A 27,135-nucleotide genomic window follows, 5' to 3' on the forward strand; every position below is an offset into this window, starting at 1 on the left:
GCTGAAAAAGCATGATATTAAAAATAAGGCCTTGAAAATACAGCCTTAAAGAGGTTGAAAACCCTGAAATAAGAAATGAACAAAACATACCATTCTATAGTGTGTGCTCGCCTCAATCTATAGCATTTAGTATGGTTCCTGTCTGCTCTCTCTATCCTCCACTATCTGCATGAGTCAATTATGATGTTTTTACCAGCCACAAGGCAATCCTGGGAGACTATCTCACCCCTCTACAGCACGCAAAAGGTGATTGATAGCTCCAGCTATGCATGTTTCCCTATGAGACTGTGTGTGTGTGTGTAGGGGGGATAGGGGTCTATTCTCACCACTCAGATTCCAGATTACACTTATAGCTATGTGCTGTGTGCAGTGCACTGTGTGATGTCAAATTCCAGCCCCCCGCCTTCTACTGCTGAAAAATAACCTTTGATAAATGTACTTTGTGTGCTCTGGACCTCTGCATATTCTGAAGAGCAGGCTAAGGATACACAGGTACAGCCTATGTAGGAGGATTCGCTTCATCATGGTGTATAAACTGAACCTAGTCAATTTAGTTGGCGTATGTAAGGGATTTAATATCACTTTAAGCTTAGCAATGATACTTCAAGGAATTTCAAAGGTTCTATAGGTTTTAAGAGGTTCTTCAGGGTTTCATTCAAATTGGTGATATCCTGTATATGGCTAGATTGTGCCACAGTAGTTAAGATGATACGTGAAAACAAGCTTTTTTAACCGCTTGCTGTCTTGCCAAAGTGCATTTACTGCAGGAAGGTGGCACGGCCAGACTGTATCATGTACATAAAAAATATCAGTATGACAGATGCAATACTGCTCACACAAAGTGGTTAATTGAAAATCCAAGCGGAGTAATATAACAATATTGTTAGTAATTACAAAAAAGCTTTATTTGATCTCATGGATCATAAAGAGGTTAGATATAGACATGGTGAACAAGTCATAATAAAATCACAAAGTTAAAAACATTTGGCGCCTCCAAGTTTAGTTATTATTCGGCAATCAGGAATCCACATAAGGCAATGAAGTTCCTAACTACATGATCAAAGATTTCCATATGTTTTCCACACAATATCTGAATAAAGAAATATTTTGGTAACCACCACAACCACCACAATAGACGGAATGACTTCCTAAAATGGAATACCAAAAAGGAGATCATAGTAGAGGGAACATGAACAGGATATGTGCACTTATCATGTGCAGTAACAGAATAACCACATTAATAGGTACATTGATTGTTCCATTACCTTCTCATGAGCATTTTGGGTTTATAAATCCACACTTATTATAAGTGAGACGGAGATATGAACATGACACAGGCATACGTGTCATGTTAGGTGGCTTCTTCCTTTTGTTTGTATCATGTACATGTATCAAGCCTGTTTTGGGTTAGGGGCATGCATGTGTTGGCCCACTGCTAACCCGCACTGTCACAGGGATTATGTCACAGGTCCCAGCCAATGATTTATGGATGAAACCTGCTGATCGAACACAAAGGACTCTGTACACAGATTAGCGATCTGGCTGTTACTTCCCTCTGCAAAGCAGAGAGAAAAACCAGCCAGATCTGTTAGAAAAAGCAGCTCATATTACACACATTACACTTGTTAGGCACAGTTAACCCCTTGATTTCCTCTAGATCTTAACCCCTTCCCAGCAAGTGTTATTAGTACAGTGTTACATCTGATCACTGTATTAATGTCACTATTGATATCAGCGTCAGTCAGTTAGTGTACTGCCCAGCATGGATCTGTTAGCGCCAGATTGCCTGCCACACTATCACAGTCCCACTATAAGTCTCTGATCACCGCCATTACCAGTACAGCATCTATAGCTGCATAAATTCCAGTGTATATATAGATAGATATATATGTATCATCATTTGTAGATTCTATAACTTTCACACAAACCAATTAATATAAACTTATTAGGATTTTTTTTTACCAAAGACTTGTAGCAGAATTTATGAAGAAATTTGATTTTTATTTTTAAATTGGATATGTTTTAAAACAGAAAGTAGAAAATATTTCAAATACCTAATAAAAATCAGTTGAAAAGAAAGTAGAAATGTCTTCTTTTTTTTCAAACTCTTCTGTCTTTTTTAATTCGTATATTGCGTACAGTGTTGCACAACTGAGCAATTGCAAGTTAAAATGGCACAGTGATGAATAGCAAACAAATGCTCTGGTCATGAAGGTCATGAAACTTTCCTGAGGTCAAGTGGTTAAAAGGGACATTTCACGTTTTCACCTCTTATTTAGTGTCACAAGACATACTAAGCTAACACATTATCCTTGACTTGAAACATTGACTTGGAACATCTAATTTCCTTGAAGAGATGCATCTAGGGCCATAACCACTTCTATACTGCAAAATTTGCAAACTGTTGAGAACTTTTGGTCCTGTTGCCATGAGTAAGTCATTGGCAATTAAAAATCAATAACAGGTTGACCAAGGTTTCTGGAAAATTAATGGCACTTGATTTTCCTAATCAAGCCATTTTATCTCATACAGCCCGTTTACATACTTCTGTTTTTCTATTTTATTAGTTAGAACTGTTCATGACTTGCTAGTTGTGTAGACTTCATAGAGTACTTTATAATCAGAAGCAATCAGTTTTCCACAGATTCATGGGAGTTGCAGTGTTTATGGGGTGCACTTAGATACTAGCTCACAATTTAGCTCCCACAGGATTCTTTTTGAATGGATGAAGGTCTTCAGAATGATGACAATATGAAAGGAAAACCTCAATTAGGTTTTTGTACATACTTTACTGTTTTCTCATTGGTTGGTATAGGTTACTGTCTATTCACTGGCTTTTTAAAATAGCAGTAAAGCCAATTTAAAAAATGGCAAATTATCAATATATAATTATGTTTTATGGACCATTAATAGTAACTCATATTACTATAATGCAGAATTGGTCCTTTCTAATTGTACTGTACTATTAATAATATAAGATGGCAACATATGTGCCATTAACACATCAATCTGTGACACCGAAATATGTAATTTACTTTTTACACCACAAATCTTATATTTTTCAAGGATGTTGTTATAGCTGTGTGTGACTCATAAATGATTCACAATTCAGTTTTTGAATTCTGCTTGGGAATAAAGTATTTATCTTAAATCCTAAGGGTTCAACACAATTTCCAGCCGAAGAATATCTGATTTAATGAATTCAGAATTGTCCATGGCGTTAAACATACAACTACTAAGTTAGTCCTCTTTTTTTTTAATATATTTGTATGGCATTATTATTTTATTTTTTTCATTGACTGCCAAATTTAAGACATTTTTTTTACAAATTACTTCTGAATAATGGCATCAATTATGTCCTACTTTAGGAATAACTTCTGCCACAGCTGAATATGTTGTTTGTGTTCAGTTTATTCAGGCTTTTATATGGTTATTTAGGAGTCAAATCAGAACAGAAGCCTCCTGGGTATTTTTTCCAAGTTGCTGGCTGCCTGGGGTTTAACATACACCATGCTGATATAATATATACTTTGATTCCTATTTTTTGTGAACCCCCTCCTGCAAAATATATTTACAATAATTGCAAACATTTCTTGCACATAAAGTGCACTTATTTCTTGATGGAAGTTCTTGCTTTCCCTTTGCCCAGCATTTCTTTCTAGAGTTTTGTTCTAAAACTTTTGCATATTTCAGTCTGTACATAGTATTGTCAAAGAACCTTTGTGAACTAAGAGCAAAACACACTGGTAGGTAATAGCTGTCAAGAGAACAATGATGTGTGGTAACTTACACAAACCACTTTAAGCATTTGATAGTTACTGTAATGTCATTGTAATCAAAAAGAGCTTGGTCCTACATAATAACCTTGAACAAGGAAATATTGACTTGATGCAAGGAAAGTTTATTAAAACAGGCAATGTTACAGAAAATAAAAGATAATTTTCTTCAAGCATAAACATACAAAATACACAGAACACACACAAAGCTGAACTTTGGGCATAGCTCTTCCCTCCAACTAAAAAAAAACAAAAAACAAAACTTTTTCTAGACCAAAATACTCACCTAAATTCAGATATGGGCGTTAAAGCTTCTGATGATGAGTAAATAAAGAACCTTTTGTACTTCCAAGGATAATTCCTATAGATAGGTGCAATAGAGTGACCTGGATCAGGCCAATTTACAGGTTATGAATACCGACAGTTAACATCCAATCTTTCAGCTGATCCACCATATTCTGTTTCTGTTATTTAATTTTTCTAACAATTTTATTTAAAATTCAACTTAAATAAAGCCCAATTGTTCCCCATATAAAGGATCACACAGTATACCAGTCATCAGGGCTTGCAACCCCATGGAAGGAAAGCCACAAAGCATGAGAGACCCTTAGCAGCGTTAATACCAGCTGTGTTAATACCAGAACTGGGTTGGATCTACAAGAAAGTGACCAAAACAATCCTTCTCCTAACGATACCAGCCCATGGTAACATGGCAAATGGAGTGTGGGAATGTTTCAGATTTCAGAGAATAGGTACAAGAACTCAACCAGAACCCCCCCTTCCCCAGGCTGAACCACACCAAATGGTGTGTGGCCAAATTACACTAACAGTGGGAGGGTCTTAAAGGAGTGTGTTGCATACAGAGTGCAGAGTTCAGGTGTGCATTACATATAAAGTGCAGAGCTCAGGGGCATGCTACATGCAGATGGCAGATTCAGGAGTGGGCTACGTACAGAGTTCAGGGGTACACTGTGTGCAGAGTGCAGGGTTCAGGAGTGTGCTACATACAGAGCTGCAGAGCTCAGGGATGCACTACGTATAGATTGCAGAGTTCAGAGTTGCACTATGTACAGAATTTAGGGGTAAGCTACACACATATTGCTGAGTTCAGGAGTGAGCTATGCAGAGGTTGCGGTGTTCAAAGAACCACAATACACAGAGTGCAAAGTTCAGGGGTGCACTGTGTACAGAGTGCAGGGTTCAGGGGTGTGCTACATACAGAATGCAGAGTTCAACTGTCTTCCACAGGTCTTTACATCTGCACCCCCCTTCCACATCTCACTTCCACCCCTGCTCGATTCTGACCTCTACACACATGCTCCTTCCTCCATTCCCCTTCTTCAACCGCTTAAAAGTTCCACCATCATCCAAGCGTCTTACGTTTTCAAGCCCCCAGTCTGTCTTGGCTCTAGTACCTCCCCACACACTGTAGGCAGCTCCACCCCTCTCACATACAACTAGAATTGTGTCAGCATCCAGGTACCTGGAAACAAAAGGGGATCACAGAGGGTGCAGCCTGCTACATGATACCCCCATCCCTCCCATGACCACACTGTGTCTAATGACATGCATCTCCTTTCCAGCCCTGACTGCAGGGCAGAGATGAATCTGCAGGAGCCCTTGGAGAGATAAGCTGTCACTTGTAAATACTGAAGAGACAATGGTGAGTGGGGAGCAGAGGGCGGGAGCCAGAGGTGGTGGGACCCTGTTCTGCCTGTTCTGGCTAAAAAAAATGCCCTGATTACCAGACTCATACAGCATGGACAGCCATATTTAGCCTGTTAGCTGTTCCTGTTATTTTGTCCATCCTCTGTAGACTGATTTATCTCTCCAAGGATGCCGATCATTTCTAAGAAACAAAATTACTTGTTATTACATTATTAGAGTTTGTTGAAAAATGGCTGTGATCGTTTAGTGGTAGAACCTTCTCTTCCTGAGACTAGGTAACAGGCCTTTCACCAGGTAATGTCACAATTGGGATGCTCTGAATCCATTGTTGAAGTTGTTGATACTGCTGAGGAGTATGAGCAATACTCTCACCACCCACCAACCTCAGTGAGAGATCTGTCTGGAAGCTTCTTTGTACATACGTTTAATTATTTGAGCAGTCATAAGCTCTTCTAATGCTTCACCTACATACCACTAACCTGAAAGAAAATAATAAACTTTTTGTTTAATCTTTCAAACACTATGCTTTTAGTGTGAACCAGAAAAACCAAGTTGAGCAGAACCCATTAATGTCACAGTGATCAGTTACCAATGGAAATAAATAATTCATGACAAAAGGAATTAGTCTAATTAGCCGGCTGTTTGAATCCTTTGATAAAGCCCGGCTCTAATTCCGTGAAGGGCAGGAAGTGTTGTCATCATTCAGCCCTGAGAAGATTAGCATCTATTATGAATGAGGTTAGACACCCCAGTGAAGCCATGTGTGTCTTGGAGACAAACTTAATATGTTCCAGAGTAGGACACCGTTTGTCTCTCCAACAGATCACGGTTTCTACAGGGCTATTGTATGTAATAACAAACAGGGATCATCGCCTCGATCATTCTCTCTCTGTCCATCATCCTGGCAGCTGTGAAAATACATTTGCCATGCAAAGCAGGGGAGCAGCCTTGAATGCCTACAGCCAAGTGTAGCCAATGCATAAGAAATCCTTCATGTCTAAATGGCATCAGTGAATGTGGTCAAAGAAAATATTTGGGGAAAAAAATAGGGAAGGTATTTAATATGAAATTCCTGAGCTGCCAAACCTAAAACGTAAGAGGGAGTACATAAAGAATTGTGAATCAACACAGAACATAAATGCATAATGCTTTTATACGTGGCCACAATTTTTACTACATTTAGCAACAAAATGGAACAATGTAAAATAGAGTGGAATTAAAAAAAGTTGTACAATAAATAACAATCAATCACTTTGTTTGAATTAAAATACAAAAAAAAGACAAAATTGTAGCGGCCACTTTTTTCTTATTTTGATGGGAGATCGCATCACAGCAGCCAGCACGTGTTGCTGCTTATACACCCTGCTCCTGTCAAAATGGCTCTGAGATTCCTCCACTCCACCCCCACTGGGAAGAGATCACCTATCCTAATTTTTTACTATATACAGTCAGGTCCATAAATATTGGGACATCGACACAATTCAAACATTTTTGGCTCTATACACCACCACAATGGATTTGAAATGAATCGAACAAGATGTGCTTTAACTGCAGACTGTCAGCTTTATCTGAGGGTATTTACATCCAAATCAGGTGAACGGTGTAGGAATTACAACAGTTTGCATATGTGCCTCCCACTTGTTAAAGGACCAAAAGTAATGGGACAGAATAATCATAAATCAAACTTTCACTTTTTAATACTTGGTTGCAAATCCTTTGCAGTCAATTACAGCCTGAAGTCTGGAACGCATAGACATCACCAGACGCTGGGTTTCATCCCTGGTGATGCTCTGCCAGGCCTCTACTGCAACTGTCCTCAGTTCCTGCTTGTTCTTGGGGCATTTTCCCTTCGGTTTTGTCTTCAGCAAGTGAAATGCATGCTCAATCGGATTCAGGTCAGGTGATTGACTTGGACATTGCATAACATTCCACTTTTTTCCCTTAAACTCTTTGGTTGCTTTTGCAGTATGCTTTGGGTCATTGTCCATCTGCACTGTGAAGCGGCGTCCAATGAGTTCTGAAGCATTTGGCTGAATATGAGCAGATAATATTGCCCGAAACACTTCAGAATTCATCCTGCTGCTTTTGTCAGCAGTCACATCATCAATAAATACAAGGGAACCAGTTCCATTGGCAGCCTTTCCTTCCTTCTCCATACTCTTCTCTTCCCATCACTCTGGTACAAGTTGATATTGGTCTCATCTGTCCATAGGATGTTGTTCCAGAACTGTGAAGGCTTTTTTTAGATGTCCTTTGGCAAACTCTAATCTGGCCTTCCTGTTTGTGAGGCTCACCAATGGTTTACATCTTGTGGTGAACCCTCTGTATTCACTCTGGTGAAGTCTTCTCTTGATTGTTGACTTTGACACACATACACCTACCTCCTGGAGAGTGTTCTTGATCTGGCCAACTGTTGTGAAGGGTGTTTTCTTCACCAGGGAAAGAATTCTTCGGTCATCCACCACAGTTGTTTTCCGTGGTCTTCCGGGTCTTTTGGTGTTGCTGAGCTCACAGGTGCGTTCCTTCTTTTTAAGAATGTTCCAAACAGTTGTTTTGGCCACGCCTAATGTTTTTGCTATCTCTCTGATGGGTTTGTTTTGTTTTTTCAGCCTAATGATGGCTTGCTTCACTGATAGTGACAGCTCTTTGGATCTCATCTTGAGAGTTGATAGCAACAGATTCCAAATGCAAATAGCACACTTGAAATTAACTCTGGACCTTTTATCTGCTCATTATAATTGGGATAATGAGGGAATAACACACACCTGGCCATGGAACAGCTGAGAAGCCAATTGTTCCATTACTTTTGGTCCCTTAACAAGTGGGAGGCACATATGCAAACTGTTGTAATTCCTACACCGTTCACCTGATTTGGATGTAAATACCCTCAAATTAATGCTGACAGTCTTGTTCGTTTCATTTCAAATCTATTGTGGTGGTGTATAGAGCCAAAAATGTTAGAATTGTGTCGATGTCCCAATATTTATGGACCTGACTGTATTCAACACTGGCACATTTAAAAACAGCACATTGAGACTTGGTAAAGTGGATTTTACCCCAATCATTAACGTCTCATATACTTTAAGCTTTTACACATTGATGTAATTACAAATGTAATTTGTAGTAATTTTAGATTTGCAGCTTTAATTAAAATAATACCTGGTGATACCTGGTGATCCATCCTGTAATGGTGTGACAACACTCTATACCTGCCTCCCAGCTGTACTTCCGTGTTGTCACCCTGTCACACATGCTCCTAATATAGACTACTTGTGGCCAAGTCACTGAACATTGCATTGTTGTCACCCTACGATGTGCAGCCACTTCTAGAGAAAGTGCATGTAGACAGGAAGAGGCTGAAAGAGGATAGAGAAAGTCAACAACATTGAGGTAAAGAAAGAGAAAGCAGTGTTTCTTTTTAAATTGCAGTTGTTTATGATACACACTGCTTTAGCAAACTAAATGTCATCCAGCTAGGCATTGCATCTACTTTAAAGCTGAACTTTGGGGATCAGATAAAGTCTACCCCCGGTCCCCCTCCCTTGCATTACAAGGGTTAAATGCCCATTTAATCTAGGGGTGTAGGGATAGGGTATAATATTACCTTATTCCTGACACCAATAGGCTTCCTTCGCCCACATGACCAGTCCATCAATGCCACCTCTCTAAGCCCCAGTCGTATGTTCATCTCCTCCATAAAAAATACAGGGTTAAAAGCCCTGCACTGTACACGATGACGCCCAGGGACTGCCCACATGGCCAGAGCTTTGAGAGGAAGAGAACATTGCTGGAACCTGTTGGATGGGGTAAGTAATACACCTCATCCCAGCACCCATAGTCTAAATGAGCATTTAATCCTTGCAGTGTTGGGGGGGTTCCTCTACAAGGGTAGATTTTTGTCATTATGAGTCAAGTAGTGACAGATTAACTTTGGGGAGAATGAATATAAATGTTTCCAATTCTCATCTGTCACGTATGAAACAAGATAACAGTGATGTAGAGTAGACTGTTAGACCCCATGTACACGGGACATTTCTGAACGATGGAAACTGATTGCAGGAAAACGTAGATTAAAAAACGTCTTTTTAGCCGCTTTTGCAAGAATGCACTGAAAAACAGTAAAAAAATTACTATTTCAGACATTTTGAGAGAAATAGAGAGAGCAGAAGCAGAGAGAGCAGTATTTGTTGAGATTAGCTGTCTTTTTTGTTTTTGTGGTGTTTGGATGTTTTCCAGCTCATTTCAGTGCAGAAATTATTAAGTATGGTGTGTTAGGTCCATTTGAGTACCGGGAAACACTTTGCATGCATTTTTCATGATGAAAAAAGGCTCTGGACATCATCTGTAAATGGAAGAGTTAAAAAAAAATTTCAATCGCGAATGCCTATAAACGCAGTCAGCCGCGTTTAGCTGTGTTTACACGCATTTACAAGCATTTTGCATTTGAAACGCTGATAAAATCTACTGCTGAACGCAAATTTTGTGTGTTCAAAAAAACAACTGTAAACTCAATTGCCTGTAAATGACTGTAAACGATGATGTGTACATGGACACATAAGAAAACATTAGGATTAGTTCAGGGGCTGCTGAAAAAAATGCAGAAAAGCTCCTAAACATGAGTTTATCAGCTGCAATGTACATGAGCCCTAACATTGTAAAAATTACATTTATTTGGTCATTTCTCTGTAGTCAGCAATTGAAAATAAGAGACTTTGATGCCTTAATTATTAAATGCAAATTTTAACCCAAACCCTAACAATGAACTTGTCTTTTATTAATTAAATATACCATTGAATGTGTTTTGTTGTATCTGTTTGATAAGTGCAAAAATATTACCTTCTGATCCTGACATTAATATTATTAGCTAGTATGTTGCTGTGCTCCTTGACTTTGCTGCATTCTTATCAGCTACAGTTTCCCCAGCTATTTCTGTGGACTATAAAATTCCTCCTGCCTATGATATAAGAAGTGTGTGTGGGTGCGTGTGTGTATGGGGGAGAACTGTTCTGTAGTCCTGTTCTATAGTGACAATGCTGCTGCTCCAGAGATACAGTATGGCAAGATAACATTGTCATACTAGGACAGGTGAATGGTATAATCACCAGGTGAAAATAAAAGAAAACAAATGGAAAAAATGTATGAATCCACCACATTTAGAAATTGGTAAGCTTCAATATATAACGTGTTTATTAATGGGTTTGGGTACACTTTACATTTCTGCATTTTTGCCAGACAACTGCAGAAAGATGAAAGTTCGAAACCCTGTTCTATTCCTGAGTGTGACAATAATTATTCAGAATTGCAGCACATAGAATATTATTATTTTTTTTATTATTATTATACAGTATTTATAAAGTGCCAACAGTTCGCTCAGAGCTGTACATTACAAAGGGGGACAGAACATGCGACAGTACAGTAACAATACAATGCGATACACGAGGGGTTCAAGGGCCCTGCTCTTTCGAGCTTACAATCTTGGAGGGAGGGGATAGTGGTACAGGAGGAAATAGCTGTGGGGGATGGAGTGGTAGGGAGAGTGGAGGAGGTTGGCAAATTAGCAGGGGGTGGGGTAGGCTTCCCTGAAGAGGTGGGTTTTCAGGGTACGCCTAAAGGAGAGGAGAGTAGGTGATAATCTGATGGGTTGGGGCAGGGAGTTCCAAAGGATGGGTGACACCCTGGAGAAACCCTGGAGGCGGGCATGGGAGGAGGAGACCAGGGAACTAGAGAGAAGGAGGTCTTGTGAGGAGCGGAGTGTGCATGTAGGGTGGTACTTGGATATTAGGTCGGTGATGTAATTTGGGGCAGTATGGTGGACAGCTTTGTACATCAGTGTTAGGATTTTGAATTTGATCCGTTGCGCAATTGGAAGCCAGTGGAGGGATTGGCACAGCGGGGTGGCAGAAACAGAGCGGTTGGTAAGGTGAATCTGGCTGCCGTATTCAGGATCGACTGAAGTGGGGATAGCCTGTGGCGAGGCAGGCCAGTGAGGAGGGAGTTGCAGTAATCGAGTCGTGATATGATGAGGGAGTAGATGAGCTGTTAAGTGGTTTCTGGGGTTAGGAACGTGTGGATTTTGGCGATGTTGCGGAGGTGGAATAAACTAGATATTACCTTGAAACATGAACAACTTGCCTACAGAGCACTTATACCCCCTTCCTGCCCAGGCCAATTTTTAGCTTTCAGTGCTGTCACACTATGTATGACAATTGCGCGGTCATGCAACACTGTATCACACAAATAGAGCTTTCTTTTGGTGGTATTTAATCACCGCTGGGTGTTTTATTTTTTGCGCTATAAACAAAAAAAAGATCAAACAATTTTAAGAAAAAAAAGTTTTTCTTTGTATCTATTATAAAATTTTGCAAACAGGTAATTTTTTTCCTTCACTGATGTGCTTTGATGAGGCTGCACTGATAGACAGCACTGATGGGCACTGATAGGCAGCACTGATGGGCACTGATGAGGTGGCATGGATAGGCAGCACTGATGGGCATTGTAAGGAGGCACTGATAGGTGGCACTGATGAACTGGCACTGATGATGCTGCACTGATAGGTGGCACTGCTGGGCAGCACTGATGGGTGGCACTGCTAGGCACAAGTGGGTGGCACTGAGTGGAACAGGTGGGTGGCACTGATGGGCATAGGTGGGTGGCACTGCTGAGTGGCACAGGTGGGTGGCACTGATGGAGGTGGGTGGCACTGATGGGCACAGGTGGGTGGCACTGATGGGTACAGGAGGGCAGAACTGCTGGGAACAGGTGGGCGGCACTACTGGGCACTGATCATCAGTGCCCTGATGATCAGTGCCGGTCCCTTCTCTGAGAATTGCCGGTTCTCGGCAGTACTTTCCTCACGCTGTGACAGCATGAGGAAAGTGCAGTCGATAACCGGCAACTCTATTTACCCAGTGATCGCTGTGTCATTGGAGACAGCTGATCACATGGTAAAAAGCCACCGTGATTACCACTTGATCAGCTGTGTCTGTAGGGGGGGCGTGTCCTGGAATGACGTCCATGGACGTGTCCCAGGATTACACAACCGCGCTGTAGCCGTCCTTCGGCTATAGTGTAGTTGGGAAACAGTTAATCTGTGTAGTTTGTATAGTGATAAATTAAGTGTAAAATGCTGTGCTTTTCCACCAAGGCTGCTGAGAGATGCACTATGCAAGACTAGCAGTGCTATTCTGGTTAGTATGCAAATCTATAAGAAGTGTCAGCACTCAGTGATAAAAGAAAAGAAAAATTAACTGCTAGCAAAAAGTGTTCATACACAAAAAACTCATATACAATAAGTAAATTAAATTTTGCAGCACCAGAAATAACCACAATTGTAATGAACAACACGTGTGAAAAGTGTGTAATCAAAGTAAAAAAGATATAAACAAATAAAATATAAACAAATAAAATAAGAAACAGTCCAAATATCTTCTCTTCTATGGTGATATACCTTCACTTTTCATATATAGTGACTTGAATTCTGCTGAACCTCCACCTTGAGTAAAAATGCACACTCACCAAACTCAGTTGCTGTCTATATAGACAGAACAGCAGGAAACACTTTGTCACAAGAAAAAGGCTTTCCAATCAAATCAATCTCTTTCCAATATTTTCTTAGCCCCTTGAATCCACAAGAGACCACCAATAATAAATAAGGTCTTATAGTGTAGTAATTTATTATAAAAAATCAGATATCCAAAGCAATAACAAAACATCTGCCCAAAAGTGTCACTTACATGTTTAACCACCAATCTCAGATGAGAGTGGCGGCCGGACCTCTGGCGTATCAAGAGACCTCTACAGCTGTTTCACGCAAATGCACATCATCAGGAGCAATCATCCCTCCTAGATTGTAAGCTCGAAAGAGCAGGGCCCTCAATCTCCTCATGTTTTGCATTGTATTGTTATTGTTCTGTCACATGTTCTGTCCCCCTTTGTAATGTACAGCGCTGAGCGAACTATTGGCGCTTTATAAATACTGTATAATAATAACAATAAGAAATCATCTCACTTAAATAGTCCTTCCCCAATAAAGAAACAGTGTCCACAGATGGTGTTCCAGTGTCATGTTGTGCCATCTTAATGATGTCATTTCTGGGGACATAGAACGAACCATACTAACTTCCAGTATCGGTGCCATCTTAGAGGTATCATTTCTGGTCCGGTGCCATTAAGGACAAGACCATGATTAGGTTCTTCCAAAATGACATTGAAAAATACAGGGAGAACAAAAATATTTAAATAATGGGTTAAAACCCAGCCAAAAATGCCATGTACAAAAATTGAGAGTACTCATATATAGATATATGTGTAAAAACATTTTTGAATGCTTCTTAATTCAGGGATGAGCCATTTAGTACAGTAAACGAGTATATACACTAAATATATGAGATAAAATAATAAAGGAGAGCATATATAACAAAAAAGAATACAAAATTCTAAAAAAGAAAAAATTAATACATAAGCAAAAAGCTTATCAACTGGGGTCTATAAAGCAGTTTACATCCCAGTCAACATTTAATCCCATAGGGGAAAAGGATTTTAATTCATATACTCACTTAATTTCTAATTTAGACCTGAGACCTCCCTCACACGATGACAATCTCTCCAGTGTGGGTGGCATTTATCTATAGCCTTAAATTTCAAGCACTTTGGGTCTCTATTATGACATGTACAGAAGTGGGCTGAAAGACTGTGATTTTTAAAACCTTTTTTAATGTTATAAACATGCTCTCTCAGTCTATTTCTTATAGTAGTTCTTCCCATGTACTGTTTTTTGCACAGGCATTCTAATAAGTATACTACATAGCTGCATTCACAAGAGATACTATTTCTTATTTTAGTTTACTGTATATATTTTATACTTTGATTACACACTTTTCATGGGTATTGTTGATTAGAGTTGCAAAATTTAATTTACTTATTCTGGTTAGTGTGTCCAGCTGTATTTCCTGTACACATAGCTCTGGGAGCTCATGTATGTAAATATGACTGCCAACAAAATCACACATGGGAGGTATGAGAAGAGCACAACAAAGTGAACAATCATGAAAATATGACAAAAGAAGTTTAAATATAACTGAGAAAATGAGGAATCCACAGAAAAAATTTTTACAGGCAGAAAATGTGAAAAGGCGAGATTAATCCTTTAATGTCAATTTCATTTGCTCCATTACAATGTAAACTTCCCTGAGGACTGAAAATAAATGTTAAAATTCAGGTGGTCTTTTTCATTTTTCTTGTTAATTTCCATTATGAAATACATACTGTCAGGAAGTATATCATTATTATATTGTTACCTGCTAATGCAGTAACATAGAGTGAGTAACCTTTCCATTATTCTTCCAGCCTCAAGTAAAAAATTCCATTAGCCAGTTCATAACATTTGCACATACAAGTGTAAATGAAGTCAGCGTCAAGTATCAGCAGAATGAAAAGCATTACAACTACACGACTCCAAAGAGCTTCCTGGAACTTATTAAACTGTACTGGAATCTTCTGGGAAAGAAAAGAGGAGAACTGCTGCAGAAGATAGAGAGACTGGAGAATGGATTACAGAAATTGCAAACAACAGCTTTTCAGGTACCGCTAGCGTGACTGATGTGATCTTATAATGACATTTTTAATTAAATATACAGTGTGTGTTTGTGTATATATATATACACATATATATACAGTACTCAGCATAACTGAGTACACCCCAACAGACTTTCCTTTCAGAATCAGCATTTTCTATGGGGCACTATACTATAAAATATTCCTACAAATGTGGGCCATTGATAGCAAACAATATTTGTTAATTTGCACACACAAAAAAGTATTTTTCCTAACATATTCATTCAAGACCATGTTCCAAAAATTAATACACCCCAATGAAAGTCTTAGCAGCAAAGCTACATTTTAGACAACAAAATCCTAATTAACAAGAATTCAACTACAGGTAAGTCTAATTCATTAAACAGGTGTCCAACAGACAGTTGATTATAAAAGGGCGTTACTTAACAAAGAAAACCCTTCCCATTTCATTTAGTCAGCAATGGCACCATATGGAAGAGAAATGTCACAAGGCCTGAGAAAGAAAATAATTTCTTTACACAAGAAATGTGAAGGTGATCAGAAAAGCTTTACTTATCAGTCAGAATACTGTAGCAAAAGTGATACAAAAATTTAACAAAGATGGAGCTGCAACCATCTCACAGAGACATCCAAGCCACCCATGGAAGTTAATACCTCAACAGGAGCATCTTCTGATGAGAAGGGTTGAAGAAACTCACCATGCAAGTTCACTGAAGTTAGGTAAAGAAGTAGAAAGCTAAACTGGGGTGATTATTTCCTAGGACACAATATGGCGTACAGTGCAGAGAAATGGCATGCATGGGTGTCGTCCACGAAGGAAGCCTCTCCTAAAGCCTATGCACAAAAAAGCCTGCCTAGAATTTGCCAGGGCCTATGCTGAAAAAGCAGAAGACTACTGGGACTCTGTACTCTGGAGTGATGAGACCAAGATAAATGTTTTTAGAACTGATGGCTTCAAAACTGTATGGCGTCGCAAAGGAGAGGAGTACACAAAATGCATGGTGCCTACAGTGAAACATGGTGGTGGCAGTATCCTTCTGTGGGGCTGCATGAGTGCTGCTGATGTCGGGGAGCTGCATTTTATTGATGGGATCATGAATTCACAAATGTACTGCTCTATATTGAAAGAGAAGATGCTACTATCACTCCATGCTCTTGGGCGTTGTGCACTTTTCCAACATGACAATGATCCAAAGCACACATCTGTTTAATTTCTGAAGAAGAACAGGGTGAAAGTGATTCAGTGGCCAAGTATGTCTCCTGATCTGAACCCAATCGAACACCTATGGGAAATTCTGAAGAGACAAGTTGAGCATCACTCGCCATCCAGCATCCAGGCTCTAAGAGAGGTTGTTCTTGAAGAATGGAAATAGATAGATGTTGCAATATGTCGCCAACTTGTTCATTCCATGCCTAGAAGACTTGGTGCTGTCCTCAGAAATCATGGAGGTCATACAAAATACTAGATGTATTAGTTTTTGTTGTGGATTGAATTCATTTTTGCATCAACTAATTTTAGTAAAACTGAAGATTTTGTTATCTAAGTTATATTATTAACCTTACTTTCATGTAATGGGCTAAAAAATGTTCTATAAAACTCAGTTTTGTCAAAATTATGGCAATTGTTCTTGTGTTCTTACTTTTCAAATGGGTGTACTCATTTATGCTGAGCACTGTATATACTACTCAAAAAAATTCAAGGAACACTTTTTAATCAGGGTATAGCATCAAGTCAATTAAACTCCTGGGATATTGATCTGATCAGTTAAGTAGCAGAGGGGATTGTTAATCAGTTTCAGCTGCTTTGGTGTTAATGAAATTAACAACAGGTGCACTAGATGGGCAACAATGAGACGACCCCCAACACAGGAGTGGTTTTACAGGTGGAGGCCACTAGAATGTTTTCCCTACTCATCTTTTCTGACTGTTTTTCACTAGTTTTGCATTTGGCTAGGGTCAGTGTCACTACTGGTAGCATGGGGTGATACTTGGACCCTACAGAGGTTGCACAGGCAGTCCAACTCTTCCAGGATGGTACATCAATATGTGGCATTGCCAGAAGGTTTGTGGTTTCTCCCAGCACAGTCTCAAGAGCATGGAGGAGTTTCCAGGAGACAGACAGTTACTCTAGGAGAGCTGGACAGGGCCGTAGAAGGTCCTTTACCCATCAGCAGGGGCGGTATCTGCTCCTTTGTGCAAGGAGGAAAGGATGAGCACTTCCAGAGCCCTGCAAAATGACCTCCAGCAGGCCATTGGTGTGAATGTCTCTGATCAAACAATCAGAAACAGACTTCATGAGGGTGGACTGAGGACCAGACGTCCTCTAGTGGGCCCTGTGCTCACTGCCCAGCACCACAGAGATCGATTGACATTTGCCATTGAACATCAGAATTGGCAGGTCCACCAATGTGCTTTTCACAGATGAGATCAGGTTCACCCTGAGCACATGTGACAGATGTGAAAGGCTCTGAAAAAGCTGTGGAGAACGTTATGCTTCCTGTAACATCATTCAGCATGACCGTTTGGTGGTGGGTCAGTGATGGTCTGGGGAGGCATATCCATGAAGGGACACACAGACCTCTACAGGCTTGACAATGGCACCATGACTGCCATTAGGTATCGGGATGAAATCCTTGGACCCACTGTCAGACCCTACGCTGGTGCAGTGGGTCCTGGGTTCCTTCTGGTACATGACAATGCCCGGCCTCGTGTGGCGAGAGTATGCAGGCAGTTCCTGCAAGATGGAGGAATTGATACCATTGAATGAACGCCATGCTCTCCTGACCTAAATCGAAATAGAACACCTCTAAGATATTATGTTTTGGTCCATCCGATGTCGCCAGGTTGCACCGCAGACTGTCCAGGAGATCAATGATGCCCTGGTCCAAATCTGTTAGGAAATTCCCCAGGACAGTATCTATCGTCTCGTTAGGAGCATGCCCCGATCTTGTTAGGAATGCATACAAGCACGTGGGGGCCACACAAACTACTGAGTACTATTTTGAGTTGTTAGAATAAAATTTCAGCAAAATGGACTAGCCTGCTGCATCATTTTTCACTTTGATTTTTGGGGTGTCTGTGAATTCAGTCCTCTGTAGGTTGATAATATACATTTCCATCAAATGATGGGGCATCCTTACGTTCCTGAGACATTACCCAGTCCATATCAGTATAGATATCCAGAATGATATTTTTCCCTATTGAGATCTGATGTGTTTTCAAAGTGTTCCTTTAATTTTTTTGAGCAGTGTATGTACTATATTGCCAAAAGTTTTGGGACGCCTGCCTTTACATGCACATGAACTTTAATGGCATCCCAGTCTTAATCCGCAGGGTTCAATATTGAGTTGGCCCACCCTTTGCAGCTATAACAGCTTTAACTCTTCTTGGAAGGCTGTCCACAAGGTTTAGGAGTGTGTCTATGGGAAGGTTTGACCATTCTTCCAGAAGCACATTTGTGAGATCAGGCATTGATGTCGGACAAGAAGGCCTGGCTCACAGTCACCGCTGTAATTCATCCCAAAGGTGTTCTATCAGGTTGAGGTCAGGACTCTGTGCAGGCCAGTCAAGTCCCTCCACCCCAAACTCGCTCATCCGTATCTTTATGAACCTTGCTTTATGCACTTGTGTGTAGTCATGTTGGAACAGGAAGAGGCCATCCTCAAACGGTTCCCACAAAGTTGGGAGCATGAAATTGTCCAAAATGTCTTGGTATGCTGACGCCTTAAGAGTTCCCTTTACTGGAACTAAGGCTCCAAACCCAACCCCTGAAAAACAAACCCCACACCATAATCCCCCGTCCACCAAATTTTACACTTGGCACAATGCAGTAAGGCAAGTATCGTTCTCCTGGCAACCGCCAAACCCAGACACGTCCATTGGATTGCCAGACAGAGAAGCATTATTCGTCACTCCAGAGAACAAGTCTCAACTGTTCTAGAGTTCAGTGGCGGCGTGCTATACACCACTACATCCAACGCTTTGCACTTGGTGATGTAAGGCTTGGATGCAGCTGCTCGGCCATGGAAACCCATTCCATGAAGCTCTCTATACACTGTTGTGCTAATTTGAAGGCCACATGAAGTTTGGAGGTCTTTAGCTATTGACTCTGCAGACAGTTGGCGACTTCTGCGCACTGTGCACTTCAGAATGCTCAGACCCTGCTCTGTCATTATATGTGGCTTACCATTTTGTTGCTGAGTTGCTGTTGCTCCCAGTTGCTTTCACTTTGTTATAATACCACCAACAGTTGACTGTGGAATATTTAGTAGAAAGGAAATGTCACGTATGGACTTATTGCACAGGTGGTAACCTATCACGGTACTACGCTTGAATTCACTGGGCTCCACACCTAAATCCAATGATTTGAAGGGGTGGCCCAATACTTTTGGCAATATAGTATGCATATATATGTATGTATACACACATATATATATATATATATATATACACACACTACACTCCGCATATACACCAATCAGCCATACTATTATGACTTCTGACAGGTAAAGTGAATAACAATGATTATTGAGTGTGCGAGATATATTAAGCAGCAAGTAAACCTGTTGTTCCTAAAGTTGATGGGTTGAAAGCAGCAAAAATGGGCATGTGAGCAATTTTGATAGGGGCCAAATGGTAATGGCTAGACAATTGGGTCAGCATTTACAAAACTGTAGCGCTTGTGAAATGTTCCCGGTCTGCAATGGTCAGAACCTACCAAAAGTGGGGATGAAGGTGGGGAGAAAAGGCTGGCCCATGTAGTCTGATCTAATAAAAGAGTTTCTGTAGCTCAGATTGCTGAAAAAGGTCTGCAGACCAGCTCCCTGGAACTTCCCTCTGCTCTCGAATTTTGGAATAGATTCTAGAAGCAGTGGCAGGGAGTGAGGAGTGACTGGGCATCAATGGATCCTGGCCAATCCCCAACAGAAGATTTGGCATGGGGCCAGTACAGCCCTTAAGTGTGAGAGAGCCTGCTTAGTAGCAGGAGACTGCAGGTGGAAGATGGAGAAGTAAGAGGATGAAGAGCTGGAGCCTCGGAGGGATCTCGGATGGTAAGGGGTTCACCTACAGGCAGAGAAACTGGAAAGGAGGAAAGCTCAGGACCTCATCGGCCCCCAGAGCAAGGACCACCTATGCAGCAGGGAAGGAGTGGCCCAGAAGAAGACCTGAGAGCAGCCACCAACCCATTAGCTTATAGGCAGAGGACTGAGTGAGTAGACCTGCACCCCCTGGGCCAATATGAAGAAGGAAAACTCTAGTGGGAAACTGGATTAGCTGCTACCTGGGATTGTCTTATCTCTTAAAGTGACCCAGAACAGCAGGATAGAAGAGTATTTGGGCTCTGGGGTGGTAAAAAAGGAGATGCTGGCTAACTCTCCAGAAGAGAGTTTTTGCTGTAAAGAGACTTGTACAGGATGTGACCGGATGAAGGAGCCCATCCCAAAACATGTAGTCACCACACCGATCCATTTTTATTCATAATCGCCTGTGTGCCTATCATTTATTGTTGAGGCTTTTTGCCCCAGGTGCAGCCTTCATCGCTACACAATCCCAGAGTGCTCCACACCAGGTCAGTACACACTGACATTGGTACCCATACATCGGCACCTCCTTGGAGTACTTCTGCCATCACATCCAGTTCCTGCTGATGTAATTTGCAGCTGCGACATCTCAAGGTCCTGGCAGCTGCTGACATACTTCCTTGTCTCCAGGATCTCCTATTCCTCCCCTGTGAAACTGGGCAATGGTGTCACTGTGGCTTTGGGTAATATGATGCCTGCATGTCCATTGTGAATGGACTTGGTTTATGGCACGTGGCATTGCATTGGCTAATACTATTTTAATCCTTATTAAAAGTGACAATTCATTCTAAACACCATGCCTGACTTCTTCTGGATTTTCCTATATATTTCATGTTATCTGGCAGGACCTTAGTGCTCCTTTTAGACTGTTGCCATACACCCCCTACCCCATTAAAGTTTAGATTACCCTAATAAAACATCAAAAACAAGCTCAAGGACTGGTCCTGTTTCCTGGATGCAAGTCTGTGTGGAAAATGCGTGCTGCCTGGCTGTGCAGGACTATAGAGCGACCCAAAACTCAGCAACTCCTACGGGGGTAATACTACACTAAAAACATGGCCAGTGAGTATATATGGTCAGGACTGTTTTATGTCACAATCTGCCTCCATGCTCAAAACCCTTGACCCATCTATAAAACCATGGCTATATACCAGCAAAGGGCAAGAACACATGAGTAGCTCAATCACACTAATAAAACCACTTGCAAATAATCACCAACAGTAGCAGTCATCAGCAATGGTAATGAAACAAATGGTTGCCTATGGTATGAACAACATACTGTAAGTAGCTTGAAGTGGCACATTTTAGCTTTTCTTTGCATACATTTGGAGCATTGTGTCATCTTGATCAATTAATCGCTCCTATGTGCCTTTTTTTTATAACTCACACCAAAAGGAGACATTTGTTCTATCTGTGTAGCAATCAATCACTACTTTTAGCAAATAATCCCTAGAGATTTTAATGGCTTGACCGAGATGCTAAATATAGCTGCCCAAATGACTGCCATTTTTATTAAGCCACTCCCCACTGAAATGCACAGAACCAGAGCAATTGTGAGAACCATTTTTAAAAATTGCTGAAATGATTTTTAATATTACCGATTGTTATCGCAAGCACTACTAACCAGTGCTAAGTATAATTTAGGGACCTACTGAAGTCCTATAGAAAATGCACCAATAATTTCAGGGTGTAACAGATTGACAGGATTTTAATGTCTTAGCTGTGTACAGAGGATTTCATGCTCACATTTCACAAGAGAAACAGTGAAGCTGATCACATCAGGTCCTAGCACTTTGTCAACTCCCTCTTCATGTGCATCTACTCTGTGTTAACATTAGAGGTTAGAAGGCTAGGAGGTTTTGCTTAGCCCTTTACAATATTATTATTATTATTATTATTATTATTATTATTATACACAATTTATATAGCGCCAACAGTTTGCTCAGCACTTTACAATATAACGGGAGACAATACAGCAACAATACAGTTCAATATAAGAGGGATAGGATGGCCCTGCTCCTTGAAGCATACAATCTAGGAGGGAGGGGCTAGTGGTACAAAAGGTAGTAACTGTGGGGGATGGACTGGTAGGAGGAGTAGAAGATTCCATTATTAGCTGAGGGTAGGATAGGCTTCCCTGAAGAGATAGGTTTTCAGAGATCGCCTAAAAGTGAGCAGAGTAGGCGATAGTCTCATAAATTGGGGAGTTCCAGAGGATGGGGGAAGCTCCGGAGAAGTCCTGGAGATGAGCATGGGAGGAGGAGACAAGGGAGCAGGAGAGCAGGAGGTCGTGCGAGGAGCGGAGAGGACTGTTTGGGTGATATTTGAAGACAAGATTGGTGATGTAATTTGGGGCAGAGTTATAAATGGCTTTATATGTTATTGTTAATGTTTTAAATTTTATCCGTTGGGCAGTGGGAAGCCAGTAGAGGGATTGGTAGAGAGGGGTGGCAGATACAGAACGGTTAGTAAGGTGGATGAGTATATAAATATAACAGGAGACAATACAGCAACAATACAGTTCAATACAAGAGGGTTAGGAGGGCCCTGATCCTTAGAGCTTACGATCTAAGAGGGAGGGGCTAGTGGTACAAAAGGTAGTAATTGGGGGGGATGGACTGGTAGGAGGAGTAGAAGATTCCATTATTAGCTGAGGGCAGGATAGGCTTCACTGAAGAGATTTTCAGAGATCTTCTAAAAGTAGGCAGAGTGGGCGATAGGCTGATAAATTGGGGTAGAGAGTTCCAGAGGATGGGAGAAGCTCTGGAGAAGTCCTGGAGCATGGGAGGAGGAGACATGGGAGCTAGAGAGCAGGAGGTCGTGCAAGGAGCGGAGAGTACGGTTTGGGTGATATTTGGAGACAAGATTGGTGATGTAATTTGGGGCAGAGTTATAAACTGCTTTATTAAGTGTTCTTGCATGGCAAGACCACTTACTGTTATCTCACATTTATATTCTTATTATTATAGCCAAATTTACCACCCTAACTCCTCCCACAGTTTTTACACTACATAGACAGTAATATACCGAAACGTGCGGATTGTTCCCGATTGGTGTGCTATTACTTTGTGGAATGTTTCACCGAATGGTTCACGAAACATCGGCGTCTTTGTGGTGAAATTGGTCCCATAGGAATGAATGGCGGAATGTTCAAAACTAGAGTGGGAGCTGAAAAATCAGGACATAATTTCTTAACTGCCATCACTCCCTTATTTTCAAGCCCATCTACACATCTTATATCAAAACGTTCAGCTATCCCTGCTGCCACTAAAAATGTCCACGGCTAAGCCATAGTCCTGATAGTTGTCACAATATGACCATTTGTTTGCAACTCACGCCGCCCATTGACATTCATTGAAACTCCACTCTAGCCACCTCACATTTGAAGGGCAATTTCTAAACTGCGACTGTGCCTTCATTTTTAATATTTCAGAGACATACTATGCATCAAAATGTAGGCCTGAGTCTTGTGATTCTCACAATATAAAGCTCTTTGCTATAGGATTTATAATTTTTAAACTACAACAGTTTGAATATGGCAACCGCCAATGAAGTGAGCAAGTTGGAGCAGTTTGTTTTTAACCGCTCTTCTCTGCCCTTGCTGTAGAGGGAGTTGCCATAGGAACCCAGGTGTGTGAGCAGGCAGCAGAGTGACAAAAGCTAGAGTGTGAGCTGAAAAATCAGAACATGATTTCTAAACTGCCACCACTCCCTCATTTTCAAGCCCAACTACACAAATCTTATATCAAAACGTTCAGCTATCCCTGCTGCCATTAAAAATGTCCACGGCTAAGCCATAGTCCTGATAGTTTTCACAATATGACCATTTGTTTGCAACTCACGCCGCCCATTGACATTCATTGACACTGCACTCTAGCCACCTCAAATTTGAAGGGCAATTTCTAAACTGCGAATGTGCCTTCATTTTTAATATTTCAGAGACATACTATGCATCAAAATGTAGATCTGGGTCTTGTGATTCTCACAATATAAAGCTCTTCGCTGTAGGATTTATAGTTTTTAAAGCTACGACCATTTGAAGATGCCAGTGAAGTGAGCAATTTGGAGCAGTTTGTTTTTAACCGCTCTTCTCTGCCCTATTTGAAATCTAATTTTGAATTCGTGACAGCTTCTGGTTAAAGGTTTGGAAATAAGTTTGCTACAGTAGAGAGTATTTGAGGTGATAATGCTGCTAATGTTTTTATAAATGTATGTTTTAAGGTAGCTGTGAAGCACTTTTGGCAACAACATTGCAATTAAATGTGCTATATAAATTAAAAGTTGAAAGGCATTTCTCACTCTATCAAGCTTGCCATGTGCACTTTTTAAATTTGATCAATCAATTGGTTAGTGTAATGTTTACTATCTTTACTCACTCCAAACACTCCACACAGTTACTCTGCCCACTCCTTAAAGTTACTCTGCCCAGTCCAACCTTTTCACAGTTACTCCAGCCACTCCAACCACACAACAGTTACTCAAGCCACTCCACCCAGTTACTCCCCCTACTCCAGTTGTAGACTACTGGTGGAGGCAAGAACATTTCACACAATTTCCCCCAAAATTGTAGCTTTTCTAGTATGTTATTGTTACTGTTTTGAATTTCATCCGTAGGACAATGGGAAGCCAGTGGAGGGATTGGCAGAGAGGGGTTTTTACTACAGAGAAATTACTATATAGTGAAATCAAAATATAAATTGACTGCAAAGGCTAAACAGGAAGCTAGTTTGTTTAATAAGGTTGTAGCACTATGCACTACAAATATGCATAGTGCCTTTCTAAGGATTTCAAAAGGATAATTTATAGACACAAGGTAACTTTAGGAAGCAATTAGAAGTTGTATATTGATACTGTCACACACCGTCAGTTATACTCTGCCTGCATTCTAAAGAATTTGTTTAGCATTTTTACAGAAAGGAATGAAACCTTTTATATGCAAATCAGAAGCCAACAATTCATTTTGACTGCCTTCAAGCCAGCATTTTGATAAATACAGAAAGATAATTACACATCCTCCAGAGGAACAATGTAATTACCCACGTTTACAATGAAGCCCAAGGCAACGTTTATTCTTTAAGCTAACCAATTTTGTTATAATTGAAAATATTGTCTTAAAACTTAATTAACCAAGTCTCTGTTGTAATGATGCAGGTGGAAGATCTGAAGTCCAGACTTGCAATACAGGAAGTAGAACTTCATCAGAGGAACAGAGATACAGAAGCACTTATCGATAAGATTGGCCAACAGACAGAAAAACTAAACCAAGAGAAATCTGTGGCAGATGCAGAGGAACAAAAGGTATTCCTGGCAAAAATGAAAAAAAAAAAGTTAGCATAAAACTCCAGGCGAACAGCTAATTTTATAGGTAAAATCCATATGTATTTACTTTTTATCTTTTGAAAAATTTGTAGTTCTGGTCAGCCAGTCATGTGATTTAAAATCCTTTTGAATGCTGCAAAGCAATGGAGGGGAAATGTATTTCCTTGTCAAGCAAATCAGCTTTCTGATTCAGCTTTGTGGCATCCTGTATCACTTCTGTTTCTCCACCCTGATCATTAGATATTGAATCAGCATCCTCATCCCTATCCAGAATCCTAGAGAAGGTGAGCTTGTCTTATGAAAATCTTACCGCATGAATAAAGGGCAAAAGGTTTGTGGAATATCAAGGTTACCAGAAATCAATAGTTTCACAGGATGGGAATATCACTTGTGTGGAAAAAGTTGGCAGATCTTATGCTCTGTGGTGTTCCCACGTCAATCATATGATCAGGATATTTTTTTCCCTCTCAAAGTTTGGATGTTAATGCTAAACAAAAATCACAAATTTTTCATGCCCCTTTTTTTCTAAACAAGTTTCAAAAATGCTATTTTTAATAAATGTATAAAAACTGTCCTTTGTATATGCTTTAATGCTGACAACACTAGCCAGATCTCGCTACTGGCATCACTGGCTCCTTGTTCTAGGCACTGACAAGCAAAGTGATTCTACCTCAACATTCGCAGAAAACTAAAACCTGGTTTGGTTAGAATTACATTCACTTTGATATTTCTTCCTTGTTGACATTTCAAGGTATTCCATTGATATATCTTCAGACTTTTTTCAGTTTTGAGAAGGGTTTACAAACTCTGTCAGTATTTAGCGCCCTCTGTGACTCTATGGAAAAGATTTCTCTGCACTTCTTGCTCAGTGATAAAATAGGATTTTTGCTCACATGATTTTATTAATGTCTGTGTCCTCACTGAAAGATGTTTTCCATTCCACACTCTATCCACAAAACTAAAAGCTGGAGTTCAATCAGAATTCTTTATTATCTAGTCATAAAGAATCTATCATACTGTAAAATTCATGCCCCTTTAGCATTGCAATTATGGAGCTATAATCAAGACCAAGGCCAGATCTACCCTATCTGATCTGGGTGTGCAGTAAAAAAAAAGTCAAGGGGTATATTGTCAATGCTGTGTGTGAGTCACTGACCATCTGTCACACAGTGTCATGACCTAGGAAACACCATTATGTATTAGGTTGTCTTTAGATTAAGGTGATTAAACAGAACTTGTGCCCCCCTTATATCAGATATGCCTATCAGAGCCCCCATTTATATCAGGAGTCCTCATTAGAGTCACTCTTTACATCATGACTATTCATAAGAGCCCCCCCTTTACATCAGGCTCCCATCAGAGTGCCCCCTTACATCAGGTGTGCCCATCTGAGTGTCCTCTTACATCAGGTGTCTCCATCAGAGCATCAGAGTTCTCCCTTACATAAGTATCTCCATCAGAGTTACCTTTACATCAGGTATCCCCATCAGAGTACCCCCTTACATCAGGGTCCCCATCAGAGTGCCCTCTTACATCTTGGTCCCCATCAGAGTGCCCTGTTACATCAGGTGTTCCCATAAGAGTACTCCCTTATATTAGGGTCCCCATTGAGTGCCCTCTTATATCATGGTCCCCATCAGAGTGCCCTGTTACCTCAGGTGTCCCCATCAGAGTGCCTCCTTGCATGGATTGGCCCCATCAGGGTGCCCCCTTACATC

General features: G+C 40.6%; 1 protein-coding gene across 1 annotated transcript in view; it reads left to right on the forward strand.

The window, feature by feature from the left end:
* Positions 1-27,135, forward strand: part of LOC149451620 (dynein axonemal heavy chain 11-like) — a 590,344-nt gene that overhangs the window by 339,568 nt on the left and 223,641 nt on the right. The window contains exons 45-46 of the mRNA XM_089690376.1: positions 14,790-15,023; positions 25,250-25,396. Of these exons, the coding sequence (XP_089546502.1) occupies positions 14,790-15,023; positions 25,250-25,396 (381 nt within the window). The remainder of the gene's footprint in view (positions 1-14,789; positions 15,024-25,249; positions 25,397-27,135) is intronic.

This window comes from Staurois parvus, unplaced genomic scaffold, assembly GCF_062004578.1.
Source record: "Staurois parvus isolate SC_StPar_1 unplaced genomic scaffold, SC_StPar_1.0 ptg000530l, whole genome shotgun sequence".
NCBI classification, from domain to species: Eukaryota; Metazoa; Chordata; class Amphibia; order Anura; family Ranidae; genus Staurois; species Staurois parvus.